Here is a 12,678-nt window from a genome sequence, read left to right on the forward strand (position 1 = left end):
GTCAGTTTCTGTTTAGCCATTTTCTGTTTTCTCACTCATATATTTCAAAAAAGTCTAAAGTTAACAATCGCTTAGAACCTTACGCTCTGCAGGCCATTGGTTCCCCTGTGTATGCTGGTTTTCATTCCAACCACAATTGCAATCCCGGAACAAGGTGCAATTTTTTCCTTGTCAGGCGTTTTTCATGTTTATTGGGATTATTTTCCCTGACGCATTATATCAGAAATAGCAATGCACGACGAATAAATAGTGTGGACAACATGGGCAAAACTAACATTTGCTCGACAACGAAGAGTTCAAAGACAAAACATATTACAAAACAAACCTACATTGTGCTAATAAGCTGAAGCAAAAGTATTAAACTATTTATACACGCTTGTAAAACAAACTAATTAGGACACTGATTTACTTCTGTCTTTAATTTAATCAGTTTAAAAATGTTAACCCCTGGTGTTGGCTGATTACAATAGGGCACAATGTGGTTTTGCTCTTCATGGCATGAATAGCTATTTCTGATATGTCTGTGTTTAGAAAGAAAATATAGAGTTTGTTTAAATTCTGGGATTGCAAATTGTTGGAATGAAAGCCAGGGTCCCAGGAGGTTGATACAGTGGGAGACGGTAGGATAAGTGTGAAAGACTGTAGTTCTTCGTATCCACAAGAGGGCAGCAATGCTCTGTTGGAAAGTAGTACTTGCTCTTGCCTCCGACAGTCAGACACAGCTACAACCAAAAATTATACTCCCCCCCTAGTGTTACACTTACTTAAATCGGTAGTTCGTTGCAGTGTGTGGAATATTGGCCATAGAGAACACACAGCAAGGTTGCTAGTATTTATATTTATTTTTCTTTGTTGTATACCCTGCTGAAAGGACAGCTGAAGCTTGGTTTTGAAACAACTGGTACCTGTTTGACCAGCTACCAGCTCAGACAAGCTAGCACTCAGCACTACCTGGCTGCCCAGCTCATACCCAACTTGAAGAGCTTATGACCAGTCTTGACCAGCTAAATCTTCGATCTGGTTAAACTGGCATAGCTGGATTTAACATCAGGGTAGACTACATATTTTCAAATGAATGTGATGCAACCAAGAATTAGATACATTTTCTCCATTGCCCTCCTATTGTGCATTGTACTTGGCACATTAAAGATTTCGATGTTTAAAAATGTCTAAATCAATTTTGATTCTGTATAGTCATGAATTATGTATGATTATATTAAATAACCAAATATAAACCCCAGGGCTGAATTGAGTCTAGTTAATTACCAGCGGAGTGGTAGGATAGCTGCTGTCCAGAGACGGGCAACTCCAGTCCTGGAGGGGGCGCTGTGTACGCAGGTTTAACTCCAGTCCTGGAGCGGGTGCTGTGTACGCAGGATTAACTCCAGTCCTGGATGGCCGGTGTGTATGCAGGATTAACTCCAGTCCTGGAGGGGGCGCTGTGTCTGCAGGTTTAACTCCAGTCCTGGAGGGGGCGCTGTGTCTGCAGGATTAACTCCAGTCCAGGAGCGCCGGTGTGTACGCGGGGTTCTGCTGCCACCAGTTACCCTGGCTCAACCAGCCAATTAGCCACATGCGCCACGACCGATTCACTCGTAAATCAGACCGCGATACTATGCTACGAGACGAGAACATTTATCAGCTGCTGTTTAAAACAACAGCTCGCGTAAATAATTGGGCTAATTAGATAATTAAGACCTGGTCCGCATTCCAGGAGCAGATACGGCCCTCCTTCCCCAGTCCCTGCCGCAGGCTGGGTGCAACACGGCAGGAGTCTGAGTCATAGTCATGACCAGAGCTGAGAAAGCTGAGTACCTTTCTGCTCATAATGCGTCACAGGGACCGATCGCCTGCCAACACAATCTACATCACCGCGTCTCATCACAATAGGAGAGCGTGAGAACGATTAATGTTGGGAACATTCCACGGGCTTCTGCGTAAGCGACGACTACAAGTCTGTCATCCTACGGTTGAAAAACTCAACGTGCTCCACTGACATGCCCAGTCGCCACCATACACTTTAGAAACAAGGGTTCTGAGGCTTCGTTCTTTAAGGAACCCTCCGTTATAGGCGTGAAGTGTGAACACGCCCAGACAAAGAACCATTTTGCCCAGTAAAGAACCCTTAACTTGATACGGTTGGGTTCTTCTTCGGAATCACTGGGTTCCGATTGGAACCAGTTTTCCGAGTTTAAAAAAGGACACTGAGATGAAATTTGTATAATCATACCATCGTAAAATATATGTTAAATATGTATACCTTTTAAGAACCTTTATAATTAACTTGCTTTTGGAGTTTAAATAAGTGGGAGGAAAATATGTTGTGTCAGTGTTTAAGTTGTCAATCTCACCAATCTCACCGTTTTCTTATTTGGACAGAACTCTCAAGAAACTAAAAAGAAAATGAAATGTCTTAGGTCTGGACTTAATTGTCAAGTGTTTTTATTCATCAACAAATGAGTCAGCAATCATCAAAATTAACATTTGCGAACTTTACTTGTGAGGAAGTATGATCACAGTCAATTAGTAAGCAGCTAAAGCATTAGGTGAATGAGCAGAATGAAGAGACAATAGCCCAATTGTTGACCCACCCCACATATGAAACATTCCATAGTTAAGTAGAGGGGATGGAGAGGGGATTACATAGGGGTGTGGTTCTTTGCATGGGAAATATGTAATGCTAGACAAACAGACAACCCGGAACAATGGCTGATGAATGTCCTTTGGCATGCATTATGTGGCCCTGGTTGGAATTGTAATTATATGATAAATGGTTGGCATTTATATAGCACCTTTATCCAAAGCGCGGTACGATTGATGCTTCTCATTCACCCATTCATACCAACCAGCTCAGGAGCATTTGGGGGTTAGGTGTCTTGCTCAGGGACACTTGGACACACCCAAGGTTGGATCAAACTGGCAACCCTTCGATTGCCAGACAACTGCTCTTACTGCCTGAGCCAATGCCACCCTAAGAGTCATCAACATAGTCATTTTATTTTCCAGTTTACAGTCTGCTATTTAGTTTATTGTAATGACTACCTGTGACAGACATTGTTTTTTTTATTTACTATGCGTGCCCTGAAGCAACCTGTTACTGCAATAATTGCTCATTTAGGCTAATGGGATAGCACGCAAAACAAACATGCAGTTTCCACTTCCACATATGTGCTTTTAAGAAAAACTCTTCTGAGACCATTTTGATAGCAAAGCAACTGTTATGTAGACATTTTCTTAAAGACTGGTACAACATGCAATACCGCTGTCCAATGAGTAACTCTCGATGTGTTCCTTGTCTCAGCTCTTTCCTTTAATGTAATTAGGCGTGTCTGGTTCATGCTTTACAAACCCAACAGGCTATGAAGATAAGAAGGAGACAAAGTTTCTTAGTGTCTGTTTTTGTCAAAGTCCATGATGCTTAACTGGTGTCAGGCTTTTCTTTTGTCACTGGCAGTATATACAAACAATTTAATAAATATTTCATATATATTTATATATACAGCCATGCTTTGCCTGTAGTAAGATACTGTCTTTACAGATTCCATCCATAATCTCTCTAGAATGGAGAATATGAATAATTACAAGATGCCATATGATTCTTATATGGTTAACATATTGTACAGGATTTGCAGATATACTCTGCTATCTGCTTTAAAACAATCTTATTTACAGTTAAATAAACGAAAGGGTCATATCTGACTTTTGCAAAGTATGTAGGCTATGTATGTCTGCACAGTATGTGCTATATGTATATATTTTTCCCCTCCTGCAAAAGCTGTCCATTCCTACGAAGTTCGAAAAAATATATATATACAATTTTCTTTTTTTTTAGATTGTGCGCACATTATAAAAATTATATTAGGAACTTCGGGCTCCGAACATCTCGGAAAACTTCCTAATATTTAATTCTGGACGCAAGCAGGTCAATAATTGTGGTAGCGTAGATTTACTGATCTCTCGTTGGTCATTTTCACAGACGATTTCTTCTTTCTTATTGGCCACTGTAATTGTCTATCCCAACCTGGCGATCCCGCACAATGATGTCACCGTTGTCATTCGCCATTTTGGAAAGAATTGAGATATTATAGAGGCGAACTGGGCGCAGGAGAGAGGGGTGATTACGTAAAGGCCCCCTTTTTCAGACGAGAAGGCGCGTTACTATTTTGTATAGTGCTAACATGTCAGAAAACCAAGAGTCTGAGGCTCAGCTGGAGTCTGGCGAGGAAAAACAGGTAAGTTATGTTTGACGATTTTCTGTAGTACTTGTAGCAAGCTTCGTTGCATTCGCTGTATTGATGTATCGCTTAAGTAAATAAGTATGGCCAAACGTTTGTCTCGCACGTTGACTAGTTTGTCAGCACAAACGCAACACTTGATTGCACGAATGGTTAAGAATGCAGCATACAATTTTCGAATATCGTGTTTGACGTTTTTATCGTAAGGGATATGCAAGGAAGTTCCGCCTTTTGTACGGGTTATCCCCACGTTGATAGGTGGGTGGGTCCATCAATCAAACAAATCCCCGCACCCCATTGGTCAACGTTGTTTTCTGGCTGCAAAGTGCTTTCCGGTTTTGGTTGTTGAAAATATTGTAACTTGTTAGCTATTACCGTCTGTGTTTCAACATTAAATAATGAAGAACAGTTCAGGTAGCGTAAGGGTAATGCTAAATATTAATATTATGTTAGCATGAGCTATTTGACTGTGTGCTACATTAACAGAGTGCACAGAGTTCTTCAGCGCAGGATTCTGGCTGCATCTACTGTATCTAACGTTACTGTCTAAAGCTCCAGTTTCATTGAATGGTCGGTCTTTCGTAGTGCAACCTGTATTGCCAAAGTTGCGTCTGGTATGCAGGTCACTGGAAAATAAGGATGCGAGTCCTCACACATTATACGGCATAGCTTCCAGCCAATGTTACCTGGAAGGCGCAACATGTACAGTCGAAAATATATTATTATAGCCCTCTATCTGGCTCTGAATATAACGCCGTAGCATTGTTAAATTATAATTTTTAAGTTGCAACTATTTATGAAATAATATTATTTCAGTGCACTGTGGCTCATCGGTCTCTTGTGTTCGTCCGCGTTCGGGTAGACCATCCCCTGCAAGGTCATATGTGTACATTAGCAGTTAGCCTGTCCGTTGACCTGTAACGTTCATGTCAGGCATTTCCCAGTGGCCATGAAGCGGGCGACATTAAATGTGCTGTTGGCTCGGTGTCGTGGTTGCAGGAGGTCTGGTGCGGTTTTTACCGTGTGGAGAAAAAAAGTGAGTCGTGCCGTATGCTTTTCTGGTTTCTGGAGAGGAGGCGGGGGGGGGGTGTCCACTCGTCCAGAGATACGCAGAACCACGTGGATCGCGAAATCGTCGATATCAACGCACGGATTAAGTGCAGTCATTTGGCTGAATCGGCTCAGTGTCGTAATTCCCCGTCGTTAGGGACCTGGGATCGAATACTGCACGTAATATATACATACATATATATTTATATATATCTTTTTTTTTTACTTGATACGGCTCCAAATGAATCAGCAACAACTACTTATTTGCTGCTTTAAAAACAAAGCCACATCTATACTGTTGTGAAACACCAAACTGGAAGCTGTGTTACAAAAGCTAGTTATTTTTAAGACATCTCAAGAGTGATGATGTTTTATTTATTTGGCTGTCCTCTCAGGGCTTGCCATGGTGTTTATGTGTGGGTAGGCCTACCTTGTTTACATTACATTCCTTCAGCTGACATCTTGTTCCTTGTGATTTACAATGTAGGGGAGACGCTGTGTCAGACCAGGTTCACGACATTCCCAGACCAACATGTAAAGATGCTGTATCACTAAAGCCCTACAGCAAGTTAACTGTGCTGGCCAAGAACCGAAATAGACATTCTAAATGCGTACAGACCGCTTCCATGACAAGCCTCCATAAGAGAAACATAAAACCATGAAATACAACATAAATCCATGAGTAACTTGACTCATGCACATCATTTATGGCGTTGCCACAGATTTCAGAGCGATGTCTCTTGATGAATCATATGAATTACTTTTCAGTTTAGATCCCATGCCTCTTTTAGGTGGCAACTCACCAGAGGTGGAAAGTCAATTACGTTACAGAGCATTCAGCAGACGCTCTTATGCAGAGCGACGTACAACGAAGTGCAGATCGAAGGCAGGAACAAGTGAGAAGTCCTGGGGTCCGAAAGTGAAAGTCCTGCCATGGGTTTCTTCCACCCAATTCCTGGCCGAAGATTTGAGCCAATTTGTAAATCCAGATGTTTCCTGAACCCGCGCTTTCCTCCTCTCCATCCGATCAGCATAAAATGTGTTTCTCAGTGGCACCAAAACTGCACTGAGAAACTGAACTGCACCGGAACTGCACTCCGTACATCCAGAGCTTGACAACTGATCTCAGATCAGTTTTTTTTTACAACCCGTCAGAGCGGACCTGGGCCATTGTAGAACAGTGAGTCTGATCCCAGATCAGGTGGTGATGGCTGGGGGAGGGGGCAGCTCCTGTGGCATATTCTTCAGGGATGTCTTATTTTAGGAGGCAGAACTTTTTTTTCCCCCCAGCTCCTTCTGCGGGCGCTTTTGGTAAAGATTCGGGCCAGGAGATGGGTCGGAGGCAGGGCAGTTTGCACCTGGGCGTTCCCAGGAAGCACGGCTGTGAGCTCTCCACAGCGTTTCAGGCCTTCGGGGAGAGTCCGCGGAGGCCTTTGCGAAGGTTCCCGCGATCGATGCTGCGGCTTTGTGTCCTGGGCAGGAAAGGCTAAGGATGAAGGGCGGGTGCTTTCAGCGCTGCATACTGATTGGTTGAGTGCACCTCGTCAAGCTGTTGGACATTGATATGAGCCAATAAAAAGACAATCACCCCGTGTCAAAATCGTGAGTATGTGAGTATGCCAGTATGTCTGTATGGTCAGCTGGTTGGTGCCTTGCAAGGCAGCCAATCATCATTGGTGTGCGAGTGTGTGTATGAATGGGTCAATGAGAAACATCTATTGTACAGCGCTTTGGATGAAGGCGCTATATAAATGCCAACCACTTACCATTGACCATTTACCGTCTGTGTGTTGCAACGGTCTCCCCCTTTCTAATTTGGCTCTGTGTGGGAGAAGTTTGCACCTGGGTGTTTTGGGTGAAGAGCACGTTCGGTCCGGTTTTGGGTCGAGAGCACGTTCGGTCCGGTTTTGGGTCGAGAGCACGTTCGGTCCGACCCGCGGGGTCAGGTTTCAGCTCGTCCCCCTACCCAGCATCCCCTGCTCTGCGTCCACTTCCTGTCAACAACGTGCTGCAGGGGGAGCGTCGCTGCCAGGAAAAGATAAACACGCAGCCGAAGAGTTTATTCTCAGCTTGTTATATGACTTCCTGCTCTGCTAAAAACACAGGACCCGATCTCCGTTCTCATGGACTGGGTTTGCGTTCAGACTGCAGCAGGAAGCCACCCCAGCACCCCAGAACGCAGGGCCGAGGCCTGGGGCATGGTAACCCACGGGTCGTATTTTCATACGCAAGCGTGTAACGCCAGGGATTGGATTACGGACAGTAAAATTGGATTAGGGATTTTGGATTGGAAATGTAAACGTATGTATAGCAGATGTTTATTTATGAGTAGCTCAGTGCTAGTAAGGAAGACAGGGGGCTTCGGCTCTCCGTAAAAAAGGAATAAATGGTAACCTTAGAACCGTCGGAAAGGACGCTGTAATGAAGCCGCTCTCTTGCCCGGAATGTTCCGGAACGTTCCGGAGGTTGCGGAAAGTTCCGGAATGACTCTTGCAGTTTAAGATTCCGGAACGCCTGCACCCTTCAGTGAGCCTGAGCTACCTTTGCACTCAAAAATAAATAAATAAATAGAAGCAGTAGCAACAACAACAACTGCAAAACTCTTTTGTCAGCACTCCTTATTTATCCCCCTCCATTCCTCACCACTCCCTTCTCGTTCCCCTCTGGAAAAGTTCTTCCATGGCAAACTGTCAAATATTTATGCTCATAGATCATGTATTAAGAGACTGAGGTGTGGGTGTGTAAGGGGGGAGGGGTACAAATTCCCCAGGCTCATCAACTTTTTTTTTATAGGCTCATCAAAATTTGTTTTTTAACGTCGCTAGCATGATGCTTCAACTAAGACCAGGCTTGATAAGGTATTCTGTTCCCCTCTTTGCTTTCTTGATTAAGCTTCTTTTCAAGACCAGGCTTGATACAGTGCTTGATACTATTTAGCTTTCAGGCAAACTAAGCAGTAGGTACATAGTAAAGGTGAGCATTGCTGGGCTGAACAGCCTGTTCTCATCGATATGTATTGTTATGTAAGAACTTGACACGAATCGCACACGAGTCAGTTCAGACCCAATGGTAGAATTGACTCGAATTCCATTTAAACTAAAGGTTCAGCCCGTTTTCAGTCTGTCGTGCCGGGCAAGGACTTAAGAGCCGTAGAGAAGCCCTGCACCTCGTCCAATCAGATGGCTTTGTCTTGAGGAACCCTGACAGGATATTTGGGTCTTCTCTCCCATCTGAGCTCCGTGCCCGTGCCCCCCCTGGACAGATATGTGGACCCACAGCTGCAGTGTGAGAGGGGGGAGGAGTGTGCCAGGAGGCCGGCCAGTGCGCCCCCCGCCCCCCCGCCCTGTCCACGTGCAGTTGGGTTTCAATCTCAGTTTCTCTCTTCGCTTTCTTCACTAAAGCAAAAAATAGGAAAGCAGAGTCAGTCAAAGGGCACATGGCATTGCCTCATCAGGATCTCTCTCGCACTCTCTCTCTCTCTCTCTCTCTCTCTCTCTCTCTCCTCTTGCATTCTGGGAAATGTGAGAACTTCAGGCTTCAGGCCAGGCGTGGCATATCGGCAGCCTGATCCCGGTGTTGACTTCTGGTCGCGGTATCGTCGTGGATAGCGGATGCCAGAACGTGGGGGCCCACATCCACACGGTGGGGCCCACACCCACACGGTGGGGCCCACATCCACACGGTGGATCCCTCAGCCCTGGCAGGACGAACGGCTCCTATGGGGGGCGAGCAGCCTGTTCAGGAGGCTCAGTGTTCAGCATGTCTGACCCTTTCTAGAGTATGGAATGTTTTTCTGGATTCTCAAGTCAAGTGCTCTAGAGCCCCATCTCCGATGGCCGGTGCACCAGCATTGGAATGTTCGGTAAAGAACATTCTAATAGCGTTGTGACCTCACAAGCTGGTAGGGTGGAATGAGCGGTGAGGTCACAATGGTACCCGCCGTCGGTACGGTAACGCGTGTAGGATTGAGCGGGTGTTCATTTTTCACCACTGCAAATAGAATGTGTCTTAGTCTTTTTTTATTATTCTCTCACATAGAACATATTCACTTGTTTTAAGTTACTGTCTGCGTGACAAGTGACATTTTCTTACCCCATTGGCAGACCTGGAAATTAGTCAAACTGTCTCTCCTCACGCTTAACTTCTTACATAATAGCCAGTTGTATAAATGGATACAATTTAATTGACGTTAAGTACCTTACGCGAGTGTACGATGACAGTGCCCCACCTGAGAATATAAGCTGCAGACTTTTGAGTTAAAAAGGCGTCGTAAAAAAAGGCGTCTTTTGTCACCGCGCTTTGTAAAACGCGAGCCGCACGCGCTCGTCCAGTATTTAAGTATTTAACAACGGGAGGGACTCTGTATCAAGGGTGGGAATAATGACCGTCGCACGATCATGTGATACGGAAGACATTACCCGTAAGACGAGAAGGATTCGATACAACATGATTCAGTGAATGGCGATTTGACGCAATTTGATATAAACCGGTGAACGTGCTGCAGTCGGCTTGCTCGAGCGTACCACGTGCCGAACGCCAGCGAACAGGAGTTACCGGGTTCATTTGCAAACCACACCGCGCTCTCCATCTTTAGTTTGAGACTAAATTCAGAGCAAAACTGATCTTTGTCCGAAGGATTCACACTAGATCAATGAAAATGAACATGAACATGATGAATGGCGAACCCTTAAATGTGACATTTTTGTTTAAAGAAAGGTGTTTGTCCATACAATTTCCCTAATGCATTTATGCTGTGAATAAAACATCAGCACCTGAATTTGTTTTTAAATTATGTTGATTTAATTTGGGCTAATGTTGAGGACGGAATGCTGATTGAATTCAGGCTAATGATCAGGATAAAATGGTTCGGACTAAAGTTAGGGAAATGCGCTGATTTCTTTTTGGACTAAAGCTTAGGGAGAATGCTGATTGAATTTGGGCTAATGTTAAGGACACAGTCTGATAAAAACCAGGCTGAAGTTAAGGCTAATGTGTCGTGTGTTTTCTCTCGCGAGCAGCAGCAGCAGCAGCAGCAGTAGCAGCACTGTGTCGGCTCAAGGCCTTCTCCTCCCCGCTGCGTGACTGTGTGAGGCTGTGTTTTCGCCCCTGCGCTCCTGATGAGATCACATTTGTGCCAACACGGGGCTTGTTTAGAGTTGAAAAGTTGAGGTATTTCTTTCCTGCAGCGAGACTCTAGCTCCCGATGTTTGTCTGGAACGTGCTCGCACACCCCGGCTTGTTAGAAACGCAGCGAGTTCAAACGCGTGATCTTTTTTCCCCCCGCTGCAGGGGAACGCCGTGTGAGGAACCGAACGGTGTTTCAGGTAAAGACGGGTCAGAGCGTAATGGGGAATTTCACAGAAGGGACTCCCGCTTCCAGGTCAATGAAAGGAAGGGGGCGTCGTATCCTTCCCAAAGCCAGCACAGAAAAACGATTTATGCTTTTCTAGTTCGGTTACCGGTTTCTTAACTTAACAACCGATTCGATTTTTTAGCTATTAGCACAACTTCAACATAGGTTATTTCGTCACAAAAGGAGACGAAGTGAGGCTATGGTAACATTCGCTCAGCCGATCGAGGGTTGTTGAGATTAAAGTGCCGTTGTGACGTCATGTTGGTGGTCACAGACACGATGGTTCTGATTGAAGGCTCAGTATGGCTGAAACGTCAACTCCATGGTCAGATTAAAACTTTGATTTTGGAGCATCACATCAAGTGCGCGAGTCTTTATTTCATAGTTTATGTTGGTGTGCCTGTGTCTCTTTAAGAATTCCCGAGGTTACGGACATTCCTAATTACATCTGTTGGGAGAATCGTTCATTTATCCGATGCTCTACGTATCAGAACTGTGCCTTTAGTTTTTTCCCAAGCTGAAACGCTGAGACTTCTCTTTTTCTCTCTTCCCCCCCCCTTCCCTCTCTCCCCCCCTCCGCTGCAGGACTCTCAGGAGAAGGACTCCAGCCCCCTCCAGACGGAGGAGGCCAAGCTCAAAGCCAAGTACCCCAACCTGGGACAGAAACCCGGGGGCACAGACTTCCTGATGAAGAGGCTACAGAAAGGGGTGTGTGGGGGTCCCTTCAGTCTGGAGCGGGGGTGTGGGGTATCTGGGGCAGGGGTGTGGGGTATCTGGGGCAGGGGTGTGGGGTGTCGGGGGCAGGGGGATGGGGTGTCCCGGGCGTGTTTTAGGGGGTGTGGGTTGTCTGGGGCAGGGGAGTGGGGGTCCCTTCAGTCTGGGGCAGGGGGGGTGGGGGTCCCTTCAGTCTGGGGCAGGGGGGTGGGGTGTCCTGGGCATGTTTTAGGGTGTGGGGTGTCTGGGGCAGGGGTGTCGGGTGTCTGGGGCAGGGGGGTGTGGGGGTCCCTTCAGTCTGGGGCAGGGGGGTGGGGTGTCCTGGGCGTGTTTTAGGGGGTGGGGTGTCTGGGGCAGGGGGGTGGCGGGTGGGGGGTGGTGTGTCCCGGCGTGTTTTAGGGGGTGTGCGTTGTCTGGGGCAGGGGGGTGGGGTGTCGGGGGCAGGGGAGTGGGGTGTCTGGGGCAGGGGGGGTGGGGGTCCCTTCAGTCTGGGGCAGGGGGGTGGGGTGTCTGGGGCAGGGGGGTGTGGGGGTCCCTTCAGTCTGGGGCAGGGGGGTGGGGTGTCTGGGGCAGGGGGGTGTGGGGGTCCCTTCAGTCTGGGGCAGGGGGGTGGGGTGTCGGGGGCAGGGGGTGTGGGGGTCCCTTCAGTCTGGGGCAGGGGGGTGGGGTGTCTGGGGCCGGGGGGTGGGGTGTCTGGGGCAGGGGGGTGTGGGGGTCCCTTCAGTCTGGGGCAGGGGGGTGGGGTGTCGGGGGCAGGGGGTGTGGGGGTCCCTTCAGTCTGGGGCAGGGGGGTGGGGTGTCTGGGGCCGGGGGGTGGGGTGTCTGGGGCAGGGGGGTGTGGGGGTCCCTTCAGTCTGGGGCAGGGGGGTGGGGTGTCGGGGGCAGGGGGTGTGGGGGTCCCTTCAGTCTGGGGCAGGGGGGTGGGGTGTCTGGGGCGTGTTTTAGGATGTTAGCATCCCGGATAATGACCTGACGCGTAGCTACACGGACAACCCACTACACGGTGGAGCTACTGTCCGCTGTCAATCATCGTCTGGTTTGAACCAATCGAAAGACATTTATTTCCGTGAGACATTGCACCGATTGGTTCAGATCTCTGGACCCGAATCAGCACCCTGGCCTACTATTGAGTATACAAGTTGCATATGTATACTCAATAGTAGACAAGTGTGCTGATTGGGACACATGCCATCTGGGAATAGCAGTTGGCAGCCTCCTGACTAGGGGTCGACCGATATGCATTTTTCAGGGCCGATACCGATACCGATATTTGGCCGATATTAATTTATCATATTTGACTTTTTCAATAACAAAAAATTATTAAGG

General features: G+C 47.0%; 1 protein-coding gene across 1 annotated transcript in view; it reads left to right on the plus strand.

Annotated features, from left to right (window-relative positions):
- Positions 1 to 4,077: 4,077 nt before the first annotated feature.
- The window catches only part of LOC133136644 (alpha-endosulfine-like), an 11,172-nt gene continuing 2,571 nt past the window's right edge, over positions 4,078 to 12,678 (plus strand). Inside the window, exons 1-2 of the mRNA XM_061254291.1 lie at positions 4,078 to 4,232; positions 11,224 to 11,346. Of these exons, the coding sequence (XP_061110275.1) occupies positions 4,179 to 4,232; positions 11,224 to 11,346 (177 nt within the window). The 5' untranslated portion in view covers positions 4,078 to 4,178. The remainder of the gene's footprint in view (positions 4,233 to 11,223; positions 11,347 to 12,678) is intronic.

This window comes from Conger conger, chromosome 9 (assembly GCF_963514075.1).
Source record: "Conger conger chromosome 9, fConCon1.1, whole genome shotgun sequence".
Classification (NCBI taxonomy): domain Eukaryota; kingdom Metazoa; phylum Chordata; class Actinopteri; order Anguilliformes; family Congridae; genus Conger; species Conger conger.